At 36.6% G+C, this 14,703-nt stretch overlaps 1 protein-coding gene across 4 annotated transcripts in view; it reads right to left on the bottom strand.

Moving 5' to 3' along the window:
* The window catches only part of LOC136844974 (ankyrin repeat domain-containing protein 17-like), a 78,828-nt gene that overhangs the window by 51,346 nt on the left and 12,779 nt on the right, over nucleotides 1-14,703 (bottom strand). For all 4 annotated transcript variants that reach the window (XM_067114449.1, XM_067114450.1, XM_067114451.1 and 1 more), the window contains exons 2-3: nucleotides 6,710-6,923; nucleotides 1,799-2,172 (exon numbers count right to left, since the gene is read on the bottom strand). In XM_067114449.1, the coding sequence (XP_066970550.1) occupies nucleotides 1,799-2,172; nucleotides 6,710-6,923 (588 nt within the window). The remainder of the gene's footprint in view (nucleotides 1-1,798; nucleotides 2,173-6,709; nucleotides 6,924-14,703) is intronic.

Below are 14,703 nucleotides of genomic sequence, written 5' to 3'. Positions count from 1 at the left end.
AAAGTAAAATGCTCACAAAGATCAAAACAGCTAACGATTGAACTTGATACAACTTGTTTATAGTTTCTTTGTGATGAAAAAACACTGTGGCTCTAAAACCAAAATCATCTGTAAACTCTAGTAAAAATGGCCTGGACCAGGCTCATAAACACAAAAACTATATGAATTTTTTCCTGCTTTTCACTAACATCAAATTCTAACCAAAACTGAAATTGATTAACCACTACTTAAATGGTTTATCTACATACACAATTTTTTTTTTTTAGGATTACAGAGGCTAAAACAAACTGTACCTATTCTGCAATAAAATCTTTGCATCTGCATAGATCTAACTTAGATGACACCCAAATTACTATTACCGTATAAGCTGACGTATAAGGTGACCTTTCAACTTGAAAAAAATTTCCCCCAAAATAAAGGGTCATCTTATATGCCAAGTATAAAAAAAGCAATGCTGCCAAGATTTTTAATAGGCAGCTAACCCCTGAACTGTTGACAGTTGTGTCAATAGGTAACTGTCTTCATAACTATCGGCACTGTACACAAAACAACTGTAATACTGTAAACTATCATACTGAGACGTTAGGATGAGTGAACTCTCACTTTGTTACTAGCTTTATCCAGGGTACCATTATTATAAAGCAATATTAGACAATTCTGTTATTGACACTTATTATGCAATCCCCTTTTAACAATGATAGATAATTTAAAGTTACAAAAAGGGTAAATTGGGGTAGTCTCACTTTCTTGTTTACGAAACATAGCCGTGTTCGTAGTTCCCAGTCGTGCTTTACTTACGAGTCTTGCTGTTTACTCAAGGCCAATATTTCCTTGGTAGTATTTTACAATCAAACTAAAGGGTTTTGCGATATCAACAATTCCCCAGTTATCGTTAACATCAGGGATCTTTTAAATGTTAAAGAAATGCATTTATGCAGATCTACTTCCAACGGGTATTACTCCACCGATAGTGATGTCATAGGCACTGAGCATTTGTTAGGAAAAATATACGGTAAACATCACAAGGGAATACAAAAGTATTTTTTTCGTAATAGTGAACTTTGCCAAACATTTTAAAATCTTGAAGGTACTGATTTCACAAATTTTTAGTACGATAATTCCAATAATTATTGATTTTATTTATGTACCAACTAACTTACATCAGCTGGTAGTGTTATTTAATAAATTAAGAATCGTCTTGTATGGCAAACATACCTCTAAACCTATACTTTTACATGAAAATGTGGGGTCGTCTTACAAGCCGAGTCACCTTATACGCCGGCATATACAGTTCTTAGTTTTGCCTCTAACCTGTGAGAAACCATATAGTCCATGCTGCAACAAATATCAAAATTGCAAATTGTGGGTCTGTCAGATTCCCAAACAATTATAATCAATATATAAAAAGAGATGCAGCTATTTTGGGTTTTGAATAGCTAGTTGGATCACTGAAATGCTAATAGATTTACCCTCCTAAATGCCAAAACCTACTGTAAAATACAATTTGCCCAACTTCAATATTTGTGTACACCAATACAAGCAAATTTCTTTTCCATAAAATTCAGGTAGAATACAGCACACCAAAAAAATCACAATGAAAAGTTCCCTGAACTTACCTTTACAAAAATGATCCGTGAATGCATACAGCAGGTGTGGCCCTAAATTTAAAGAGAGTACTACAAAAGCTATTTTTAATACAGTACAAGCAAATGTATAGTGAACTACTTACTTACCTCTATCCAGCAATCAGCACTACAAAATATACACAACAGAATAGAAAACTGATCAAATCACTTGCCTGAGCTAGTTCATAGTAACCAGCAGAGCAGGCTAATGAAAGAAGACTTTCCCCTTCCTCTGTTGTTTCATGGACAGATCTTCCCTCATCTAGCAGCCTTCGAACAGTCAACACGTCTCCGTCAGTGCACGCCTCAACCAACGTACGTTGCCCGTCTCCTGGCGTGCTGCTGCTGCTACTGCTGCTACTACTGCTGCTGCTGCTACTGCTACTACTACTCCCTCCCACCGTGGCTGCAGCAGCTGCCGCCGCCGCTGCCGCTGCTGCTGCTGCCGCCCCTCCTACTGTCTCCGAGCGCATGCGCGTTAAGGCTGCTGCAGCTTCGTCCAAAGCACAAGAAACACTAGAGGTAAGTCGACGAAGAACTTCTGGATCTGAGAGCAAAGAAAATCTCATTGAAAAATCAATTTACTGAAGTCAAGGTTATTAAAGACTACTATTTACTGTACACAAAAATACCCCCAAAACCAATACAGTGGCACCTCATCTTGCCAGCTAACTTGGGGACATGTCCTGATGATTAACAAAATCCTTAAATTACACAATCTACAGGATACCAAAGTCCAGAGTAACAAACACACGCATTTAATTCCATTTCTAGTTTTGAAGAGGGTATGTGCCTTTGTCTGCTCATTTTATACAGGGCAAGTAAATACCAGTGGTACTGGGTTTTTGGTAAATTCACATAAATATAAAAAGTCCATTCAAATCTACGTGCAGAGCTTATTAAAAGATTATAATACGGCAATAGTTCCCCAAAATCCTTTCACCATCCAAAACACAAGGTTAGGATCTGTAAATAATTTTTTGAAATCTTATAGAAATATGCAATACACTACTAATTAACCCATGACATCAAACACATTTTATCATGGGCTATAACTTTTACAAAAACTTGGACTAGAACATTGATACACAATGCTAGAGAGAGAGAGAGAGAGAGAGAGAGAGAGAGAGAGAGAGAGAGAGAGAGAGAGAGAGAGAGGGGGGGGGAATAAATAGATATACAATTACATAACTCAACTACGTTAAGAACAAATCAACTCGAAGCATTTACAGATGTTGCCATTCTGTGCAATGGGTCCTCTTATACCCACTTTTAAGCCTCCTTTGACACCTCAATTACATAATCTTTTGTTCTCATTGTGAGGGAAGAGAGGAGAGCAAACCAATAAGTAGGTCCTCACCTTACAGCGCGGGATCTGTTCCAGCCCTGCGCTGTAAGCTGACTTCCACCGAAGTCAGCGTTTTGCTGTTATCGGTGCTTTAACAACGTTTACACCACCAGAACTTGATGTTGCATCAAGCTGCAATGCAAAAAGCTCTGTTAACTTAATGCCTATTCTTGCCATTAGTGTCATAACTTGAAGCAGCATCAACTTTCGGCGCCGTAACTTGATGCAACATGAAGTAACGGAAGTGAAAATGCTCAAGATCGAATCTGCTGTAAATCCGTGCTGCCTTAAATCTGTGATGCACTGTAGTATTCTAATGGGATGTATGAAGTATAAAATCATCATCTGTCCAATACAACCTCTTCAATTACATATTACTGTAACTGAATTACAACTCAGGAGGGATTACAATACCAAGCTGGAGGCTGATGTAAAAGGACAAAACATTTGACTAAATGTTTTTAGTTACATCTTCTACAAACAAGCAGTCATACCTGTAAAATACAGAAACCATCATAGAGAGCTGACCATTACCATTCACAAGCATCATGAAGCATGAAAGCTGATACCCTGGAACAGCCATGTCTCCAACGTGCTGGAATGTGAAGGATATCATGAAGATGAGGACGAGGAAGAAATTGTGCAATCCCTTCCAGTACACAACCTGCTATGATAACTGGTCCCAACAAGAATACACCAAGGATCTTTCAAGTGACATCACTAATTTAAAATCTTGTCAAGCTGAGTGGCACCTCCGAGTCCCCTCCTGATGACTAACAAACAGGATGGAAGAGAGCACTAACTTCATGTGCCTTAATCCTGAACTCAGAAAGATTCTCAGCAAAAGATTAACAGTATGGACAAAAGGGCAAGATGAAAGAAACAAATTCTAGCACTCTGAGGATAAGTCTTCTCTAGTACACTGAGAATAAGTCCTTATGGCATGCACTCATCAAAGGAATAGATTATCCTGTGAAGAAAAAACAAAAGCATGAATATCAATGACAGCCACTGTCATGTCCCACTAATCAAGGAACCGAGTCTTAGCTACCAAACCCAGGCCATACTAAAAAGCCCAACATACTGACAAGCCTTGCAGCTCTTTAGCATGCTAAAAATGCTGTATGAGCAAGTAAAAACTATTTTAAGTGTTAAAGTCAACAAGAAACCATCCACGAGAGGCTTGTCAAGAGAACTGGTCATGCTGCACTAATCCTAACTAGGTATTAATTGTCAACTTGGCAATAAAATGGCTAAAATGACACAACAGGTACAAGTAATCACAATCAATTCCCAAGTTTAGACTAGGCTAGATGAATAAACATAAAAGCAGCTCTGTAACCCTTAATTGCCAGCAACAATTTCTTGACATTTCAAGAAGATGATGAACGGACTTCAAGTAATTGCCAAACTGGTGGACGTGCACTGTTCAGAAGTTTCCCCTAGCTGGTAAATGCTCTAGGGGTGTTGACAACTAGGTCTAGGAGATTCATGAACCACTCCTACTTGAACTAAAGAGGAACAATTAGTCACCCAGGATTTTGATGAAACCTGGGACTTTACCACAACCTGGTAGATTTATCCAGTGGGTACTGAGGCATCGATGGTCACAATCATTTCACACCTGCAACAATGAGCTTGTGGTCCATTCCACTGGGTCCAGCTGAAAATTATTAAAAAACTAGCAGTCTAATGTTAAGCGATTTTGCATACAGATCTCCAAAAAGAAGGCATTTCCCACACCTGCCAAATCACCTTACTGATGAACAAAGTGCAACAACCACTAAATCAAAAGCAAGCTAAATGCTGCTAAGGACATCACCTACCAAGGTTCAAAAGCCCAGCAAGAATCTTGGCACATTAAGATCTTGTGCTTTCTAGCCAAAGTAAAGATCTCAACTGCCAGATGATGCAGACTTCCTGGCACATTCCCCTTTGTTCCAAAGGTATGTGACAGTGGCAGTCACAAAATGTAAATATAACATTTCGTCCTCACATGAAAGTCATGGATACTTGGTGGTCTTAATTCCACAAAACTGATATGCTTTTCAGTTCACTTGGTGATCAGATGGGTTCTCAGCCCTGAGTAGATGCATCCATGTATATCTTCTAGTCAATCCCTACCTGCTGCAACCAGCAAGGAACCTGCATCATCCAACAACACTCAACTTACACTGACCAATAAAAAACTACAATGCTTATAGTAGTCAGTGTACAATTTCCTACTGAGGTTTGTGCCTCATCAGGAATCTAAATGGGTTAAGGATAACTCCAACCTTTCCTGAAATACAGCCAATCAAGATGCACAGACAGAAATGTTTCACCTGTTATGAGGATTCTGCTCAATTTTCTTTTATATTCCAGGGACTTTTACATTTTCACACTGTCAGAAAGCCTAGAATAATTATGCTAAGCTAAAACTATGTCAATTCATTGTAAATTCTATTCTTCAGCTGGCTAAACCTACCTGGTCCATCTATTATAATCCTTTCCAATAACTCGTTCTGGTGAAATTAAATATAAAAAATAAAAAAATAAACAAACACACTGATGCTGGGCTGGATTGGGGTGACATCTGGAGTGTAGGCTTAACAATACAACCCACTCAAGTGTTGACTGTTTAAAAACAACTGAACCAGTCTAAAATACAAATTATAAAAATTTTACCAAATGCTACAGAAAATAGCACAAAAATATAAATGAAATGGGTATCCATGTTATTTTTTCACGGTACAGTACAAAAACAGAATTAATAAATTTCAAATATATTTCTAAAGAAAAATGTTAAAAGTAAAGAAATTTCTATTCTCTGCAAATACCTACCCACCATTCTATGTACTGAATATTATTTCAAAGATAAGAAGTTCAATGATCTGAAATGAAATTGCACCAAAACCAGTGTCTATCATAAAAATCAAATTTACAGCATGCAATAAGAAATTATTTCTTACAACTGATAAGTGTGTGTGCAAAACAAGTTTACTGTCTCCCACCCCACAATCTCATAAGGTTAAGAAAAGTTGTTACAAAAGGATTTCTTTCACAATGTGTTTTCAGTCACAAAAACCTTGCTTCTTTCAGTAATGTAATAATTATTTCTCCCTCTTCTACTCCTCTCCAGAATTCTACTTCAAGCTTAGTGCAGCTATGGACACTATAATTACCATCTCACTGGAAATCTAATTTGTTTTTAACTTTTCATTTTTTAAATACATGTACAGCTTATCCCCGGTTATCGCCGATCCAATTTTATGGGGCTTATCTCCATTTTCAGCAATGATTTCTACTTATCGGTGCTGATACACACCTAAAAAGAGGCACTGATCTCCAGTTACCGGCACTGATAAGCACCGAAAATCGCCGATTTTCGATTATCGTCACGCTGTCGGAACGGAATCCCTACCGATAATTGGGGACTGCCTGTACAGTATCTTGGTACTCACTGTGAATTTAGCCATAAATTTTACTATATTAATTTCCCTGAAACTGCATTAGTGATAAATCTGAGTGATTTAATTTAACGTGCGCCTTTGTTGATATCACTTCAGGTCCTATGTACATGCATTACTTTTAAAATTAATTTAAATTTTCACTAGAACTTTTAAAAATCTACATAAAATTTCTATAGCCTTTATCCTAGAAAAGTGGCTAAAATAACTGCAGAAAGAAACTGCCAAGTACCATAACATGCTACGTGGACCAGCTTTGCCACGTAACACTAGAGCTAAATACTAACCTGCAGCTTCAAGAAGAGCCACTAATCGTGAATGAGTATCAGGATCAAAGTGCGGTTGAGTGTGGTGATGTGGCGAGGTTGTGTTAAGGTCAGGCGTGGTGGCCGTAGCATGGGCTGCAGCAGCCGACAACAAGAACTTGTTGCGGACGTTCCCACCAGCTCCAACCACCTCCTCCTCCTCCCCCTCACCCTCACCCAAGGAAAATGGCTCCACCTGCAAATAAGATGACACCCATGAGGATATTGTTAAAACAAAACAGATACAGATTCAATGAGAACTATTTCTGGTAACAAATGTAAACAATAATTTTTAAAAACTTAAAAGTTTAATATTAAAAGATCATACTTCCCCATTTGCCACCCAGAAATTCTAACAAATTAACTATTTTTTTTTTTTTTACAATATCTTGCAAAATTACAATTACAGCTCACAAATACTATAAAAGATAAGAACTAAAACCATCAACAATCCACGAGCATATTTATGGACAAATATATACGGGATGTGCTGGAATGAGATGTAGTACCATTGAGAGAGTTGCATTATTCTTTCTTGAAAAATTACAACTGCAGCTCAAATAATATTGTAAAAAATCAAGACTAAAATCAGCAAAGATCCCTGACTATATTTATGGAAAATAATATATGAGATGTACTGGGATAGGGAGATGTAGTACAGTCGACCCGACTATTCGCAGTTCAAGATTCGCGGATTCACCTATTAGCAAATTTTTCTGTGGACCATAACTCCAAAAATTCGCCTATTAGCAGATTTTCTCATAGAGAATACCCAAAATATTCACTATTATTCATTTTCAGTTCATTTTTGCCACAATACTGTACATTTTTATAATAAATTTAGTAATTTTCAAATATTAATATTAATGTAAACACCAAAATATCAATAAAATTTACTTTTTCTTAAAAATACTTCACCAAATGTTGTACTAATGTTACCCCTAACTATGTTAAAAGAAAACAATAAGGCTTTCACACTATTTGAAAATGTGTGTGCCTGAATATACGGGTAACCTGATTACTTTTCACCTTGGTAAAAGTAACAGTTGTAGGAGTGTTCACGCATAGCTGTAAGCCATCTACAGGATTTTTATGGGTATTAATGTTATAATATGACTTTGAAATGATATTGACGTATTTTAAGATGATAGTTTAAGGTATATTTGGTGTTTGAACTATTAAAATAGGTAGTTATCATTTTTAGATGGGAGACTATGCTACAGTTGGTGTCTCAACTATTAAAATAGGCAGTTATAAACATTTTTAGAGGGGGCCTCAAGTATTCGTGAATTTCATTTATTTGTGGGCGGTTGTGGTCCCTAACCCCTGTGAATACCAGGGGTCTACAGTACATTCCCCCAGTGAATTCTCAAGGAAGACTATTCTTCCTCCTACCTTGAGCTGTGTGAGTGTTGCCATATACAGTAGTCATTTACGGCCTGGTCAAGTGATATAAATGTTTTTCCACAAAATTAGCTCAAATACCATGGAACAAAATAATGATCATCATATGATACATCCCGCTAGTTCTCTTCTGCCATAACTGCATAATTTAAGATGCGTGCTACTACAATAAGGTTAACAACTGACACCCTACTTTAGCAAAAACTGTAAATGCCATTGAAGTCTATAAAAAAACTTGTTCCAAAAGACAAATTGGCCTGATTATTTTTAACTTAAAAAATTTCAAAAAATGTCCGAGCTTTAATAACATCCTTGCTGTATTATCATTAACTTTTCAATTCATTTTCAATTTCCTAGGTAACTTTATTTGGCAGGCAAAGCAGTACTTAACAGTTTGGACCATATCTTACTTATGTATTACGTACAATTGTCTAACATTTTTTACTAGCTTTGAGTGCATCCTAGAATTTCCTTAAAATTATAAAAATTAGTGGATAAGTATTATCTGCATTTACAGTGTTACCCAATGTTCCATTTTAAAAATCTAAAAAGTTCTACCCAATGACACACAAGGCAACTAAATTATCTTATTCAGGCTCTAAGAATTTCAAAATGTTCCCCATCATTTCGGAACAATGTCCAATACAGTACAGTATACTGTAATAGCGTAAGTTTCCATATTTCATACGACACAAAACACACATACACACAAGGCAGTGGGGGATTAGTGTTCCAAAAATTGTTTACACAAATCAAGGTGCAACATAGACTATTCAACTTCAACAAAGTAAAACTGAATGTCACAGACACTTCTTCCAGCTACCAGATATCAGCAGCAGTTCAATTTCTTTGCATACTGACACAAAAGAGGAAAGGACAGGCACTGAAAAGTATTAAAGTAGTTGAATATTTGAAAAAGATGCAGCTATGATGAATCAAAGTGAAATGGCTGGCAAGACTTGAATAAAGTTATAATGCTGAATTTTTTAACTGTTTGGTAAGGCAGAAGTGTGCTTTGTAAAACATCTAAGCAAGTAATGTAATTTTATGAAATGAAACTAACTCTTGTTTCTCGTACCATCACCTTTCCGTAAATAGTTAATCATAATTATACTTTTTAAATATCATAAAGACTGATGACTAAATTTCATACTGAAGTTAAAAAGGTACCATACAACTGCCCAATTCCAAGTTCTACTAAAAAACAAGACAGATGAAAAAATATTACTAACAGCTCCAGGAAACAGAGCTACATCACAGGATGTTCTTGTTCTTGAAAAAACATGAGTCAACCTAATTAGATTTTACATCATAGGCTCTACACTAGGTTATGTTAACCTGCAACGCTTACAACAGAATATTGCCATTGGGTATCTTCTGAAGATTCACAACCTTGATTATAAAATGTATATTTATTTTGTTTCAAGTACACAAACACTTCTTTCTAATAAACTCCTTAAAATTCATTCTATATATATACAAGAAAAAAAAAGACCAACCCATTTTAAATATCTTCTACCAATACAGTACTCTTTAATAGTTTCCTGTGCTTGAAAGAATCAGAGGCCTTCAGTTAATGGCATTTAGATCAACACCACAGGGCAGTGATAAGCGCAAACCTTCAGAGCTACTAAACTGTATACCAACCATATACAGTACAGCACCATGGTTTCAACAATGCTGGTAAGAAATGTCACTCTTGAGATCTAAAATCAATTTATCAATATTGTATTTCCTATCTTCAGTTTTGTATTTCAGACCTTATACGCTTTCAAGTTTTTCTGGTGTGTTGATTTAATGCCGACCTTGCAATATATCAAAACAAAAGGTTAAAGGAAGTATGGTATAAAATAAAGTTTTGCTACCTGAAACTCTTGCTTACTAACAAACCAACTGTCCTTATGTTTTCAAAACTTACAATGCAACTTTATCCATATTTTCCCTGAGGTTAAAGGTGCTTTTCTGGATTGTCAAATAGGATCAAATCAGATAGAGCATATGACAGGTCCCATTTTCACGCTTATATAAACAAAGGGAAAGAGCAAATACAGTGCTGTACTATATGTGCAATACTGTATTGTTGTACAACATCTTCAATAGTTTCAAAAACAGTGGGAATTATTCAAAGATCTGTTACAACTCGCCTGAAGTAAGGAATTACACTGTACATAATTGCATTTCCATCTGTAAAGCTAAAAGTTTCTTAATTATTTACCGACACTGTAACTGCATTTCCATCTGTCACGTTGAGTTTCTTGATTATTTACCAAAGTGTATGTACTCAATCTATCTCCATTAAAGGTTGACTGGTTTGTTTACACCCAGAGGTAGATTATACAATCTTATTCATTTTGAAATGGTTTGTGGTTCTCAAGTCTCAAAAGGCTAAAACATGGGTTCATCGGCAAGTGAAGATATGAAAGAGCTTGGCAAGTTAACAACATTACTAGTCTTTATAGTGACAAAGTTTACAACAAGGGCAGTTCCTTGCTGGACACTTGATGACCTGGGATAATTTGGATAATGCTTAGTTGAAACATCTGATTTAAAATTATGCATCCAGCCTCCTACAGGTCCAACCATCCATTTTCCTTAAGCTTCTTGTGTCATATGAAGCGATCAACTTTGTCAAAAGTCTTGGTCAAGTCAAATCAAAAGGTGTCAATTTCACTACCCAATTCTAGGGCTCTGATAGGTTGATTAGCTGTGATACCATAAATCTCCTGTGAATAAAGCCATGTTCGTTAAAAAGGAGATTGTCATCAATGAGATGTTTGATATTTGCTTTCCATATGATTTCTCAGATTTTTATATTTATCTGATGTGATATGACATCATATCTGCATATCAGAGAGAGAGAGAGAACCAATTGAGCAAGAGAGAGAGAGAGAGAGAGAGAGAGAGAGAGAGAGAGAGTGTGTGTGTGTGTGTGTGTGTGTGTGTGTGTGTGTGTGTGTGTGTGTGTGTGTGTGTGTGTGTGTGTGTGTGTGTGTTTTAGTTATTGAAGCTAACTAAGCCGGTACAGTAGTAACAGAACATATAAAAAGCAGTTATCTAACGGATTTTCATCTGAATACTTACGGCTGTATATTGTAAAATATGACTGCAAAATTTTTTCTGTCTGTTTTGCCAATGAAGCTTCTAGTCTACCTCAAGCATTCTTCTTGTTTGTATAAATGATGCAATTTCTCATTCCTCACACTGAAGAGTACTAATTTTAACTAAAAATTCAAAAGGCCCCAAAAGCATTCACAAACTGATGAAGGCTGTACATACTTCAGAATCAAAGAGAAAGCATGAAATGCATTCTCTTGGTAGAAAATATAGTTCTTGAGGTTATTAAAACTGAAACAAAAATTGTCTATGAAAGCTGCCAAATTGTACAGCAAGAAAGTGTCTCCATTTTGTTATATTTCTTTTTTTTTTTATTATTTTGTTGCATAATACAAGAAAAATCTTGACTGCAATTACTGTTGCACCACAGGCTACAAGACTGACAGTGTTTATAACACAGATCTACAGTACTACGGGTGGTAGAGAAATTAAAAATCCGGTGGAACATCTGAATCAGAAAAGAATACCGTACCTAGGACAATATATGGCAAAAAACTTTCAGCCATTTTGAGGAATTTCAAGGAAAATACAAATGAGGGGAAGGGGATACTGCCATTCACAGCAAGCAGGAAAGGATGCATAAGTTTGGAGTTAGGCAAAACCTCCTAAGTTACTGGAGAGGCTGCCTCCGCCTACAAAACAGATGCTGCCAAGCTTCCAGTAGTTCAAGAAAATTACTGAAGGCGGAGGCAACAACCATAAGATAATTTTGGGGTGAAAAAGGACTAGGCTGAACAAATGACACCCAGCAGAAACCATATCCACAAAAGTTAAAAACAGGCACCTTCAAGGTATGGAAGGAAAGATTAACACTGCTTCTGTGCAAGATGCAAAGCAGAAGGGCATAAAAAAACAAGATATATTTGTCTTCAACACAATCCCAAGGCATGGATCACAGCAAAGTTACTGAATGGTTCCACCAATGCTTTACACCCAAACTGCAGAAAGTATTTAGAGGAGAGATAGTTGCCATTCAAGATTCTATAAATAAAAGACAATGCACTGGTCACGTGCAGATCAGCACTGAAAATTAAATATATTCGGGTAGCATTTCTGCTGCATAACCTCTCTGCTTCAGCCACTCAACCAGGGTATCATCTGGTGTGTCAAGGTTTCATTACAACTGACAAGGTATCCAATGATTCATTCAGCAACTGATGATGACCATGACAAAGAAATCATGGACTGATGGACATGATTCACAATTGCTGATGTAACAATGTTCACGATTTCAAAGAATTCCCAAAGAATGACAATGATGGAAGAAAATATAATCCTAATAAAACAAACTGGTGGCAATGGATTCCTCTAAGCGATCAAGGAAGATGTGGAAAATCTTGACAAAAAGCCAAGCTGGCAGTAAAGAATTTCTCTACACTAAGATTAAGATCATTTTGAACATGTGAGCTTTTGATTCAGCAAAGTGGACTGTAAAAATTTTGGAAAATGCACAGGAAATGGCTCCAAATCATATTTTCCTTCCCAAAGGTATGAAAAATGACAAATTTTTAAAGTAATTTGTATTTTTCCCAATATAAAAACCTTCGGTCTTTACACATGGGATTCACTTTGAGCAAGCTGGAGCCAGCCGTTTAACTAAATAACAAGATGGTTATTGGTAGTTGGCTGCCAACAGTAGGGAGGAAGCCCCGCCATTTAGTTGGTACCTTTTGTCCCAGGTAGCAGAACGAGTTTTGACTACTGACAATCCCCCCACCAACTATTGCCCTATTAAATTTTGTCTGCTCTGCCTTCTGCATTAACAGCATAACGCGTAACAACATTACAATACCTGCATATTCAGCAATCTACACCATATAATCACCACTGTATGCATTGTCATAGTTTAGACAATTCCAGCAGCAATAAATTGAAACTGGTGTGTACATAGTATGGCTAAGATAGTTGAATAAAAATCTCTCATGTTCTAAGTTTGGTGAAGTAAAATTAATATTGTTCCATGTGCGCGCGCGCACAAACCTCTGTGAGAGAGAGAGAGAGAGAGAGAGAGAGAGAGAGAGAGAGAGAGAGAGAGAGAGAGAGAGAGAGAGAGAGAGAGAGAGAGAGAGAGAGAGAGAGTACTGCATAATGTTCTTTACTAGTTTATTTATCAGTTAAACTCAAGAATATACAGTACTGTTGGGGTCTGCATATGGTTTATCAGTTTTTGGCATTGGGTGCTGGAATGCATCTTAAATACAAGTGACTACTGTAGTTAAAATGCATTATATACAGTACACTATACATATTTAAATACTGTGTTGTATTCCAAAGTTTAAGTCTGTAATGACAACCTATCAAGAGATCAACTACTGAATATCTACTTTCATATATCTACTTTCACTCTTCAGGGGACAACACCATTTGATGCATTTTCTTTGGTATTACGTGTCAATTTCAAGACCATATACATTTGGATAAATATTACTCTAACATGGGTGTAAGCACCCCATCTCCCCCCCAAAAATTGGCATTAGGAAAAAGTTTTTTCCTTACCCTCTACTACATGATGTCAGTGATTACATTTCAAAATATTCTGACAGCACTGTACCTCACTTTGACAGACAGGTGGTCTCCAGTATCCCAATCATATGTCGACAAGATACAAAGTTTGACCCAAGGTATACTATTGACAGTGTAATATGAACATTCCACCATGAGAGAGTTGATTTTCACCCCACTAACATTCAACAGAACAAGACAAAACGTTAGCAGTCAAATTCTTTCATCTTTCATTCCAATATAACTTTTATGGTACCTCGCAATATAAACTACAGTTGGAAAATGAATTTTAAATAATACTACAGTGAACCCCCATATTCGCGGGGGATGCGTTCCACACACCCCCGCGAATAGGTCAAATCCGCAAATGCTTAAAACCCATCTAAAAACACTTAGAACTGCCCAGTTTGATAGTTTAAACCAAGAAAAACCCTGTAAAAATGCTTATACCCGAGTGTTTTAATAGTTTTATCACAAAAAGTGCATTTATTCATGAAAAATATATGAAAATACAGTAATTAGTGAATATTTCTCAGTGAAAAATACCGCGAATGGGCGAATTTTCTACAAATGATGGCTAGATATGTTCCACAGAGAAACCCGCGAATGAGTGAGTCCGCGAACCACGAGAACGCGAATACGGGGGGTTTACTGTATTACTATACAATATTAGCTGCTTCCTAATAAAGTGTGAAATAGCTCCCAGTCTCAGCAAAACCTAATCATTAATGTGGCAGGAAATTCAAACATGTAAATACCAAAAATTAACATGGCCAATCTCATACCAATCACCCACTTCCTTGTTCTTTGTGGAGCCGTGCACACCTCCAGTAGTATTGTTCTTTGCACTCAAATACTTCTGGTGCTATTAGAAAGCTATGTATTATTCAGCATTCCTTCTCAATGCAAGAATTCTATACCAATCCCATATTTCCCCCTATTAAAAAAAAAAAATC

Source organism: Macrobrachium rosenbergii, chromosome 13, assembly GCF_040412425.1.
Source record: "Macrobrachium rosenbergii isolate ZJJX-2024 chromosome 13, ASM4041242v1, whole genome shotgun sequence".
Taxonomy (NCBI): Eukaryota; Metazoa; Arthropoda; class Malacostraca; order Decapoda; family Palaemonidae; genus Macrobrachium; species Macrobrachium rosenbergii.
Note: the sequence above shows the minus strand (reverse complement) of the source record. Positions and strands in the feature narration are given on the sequence as shown.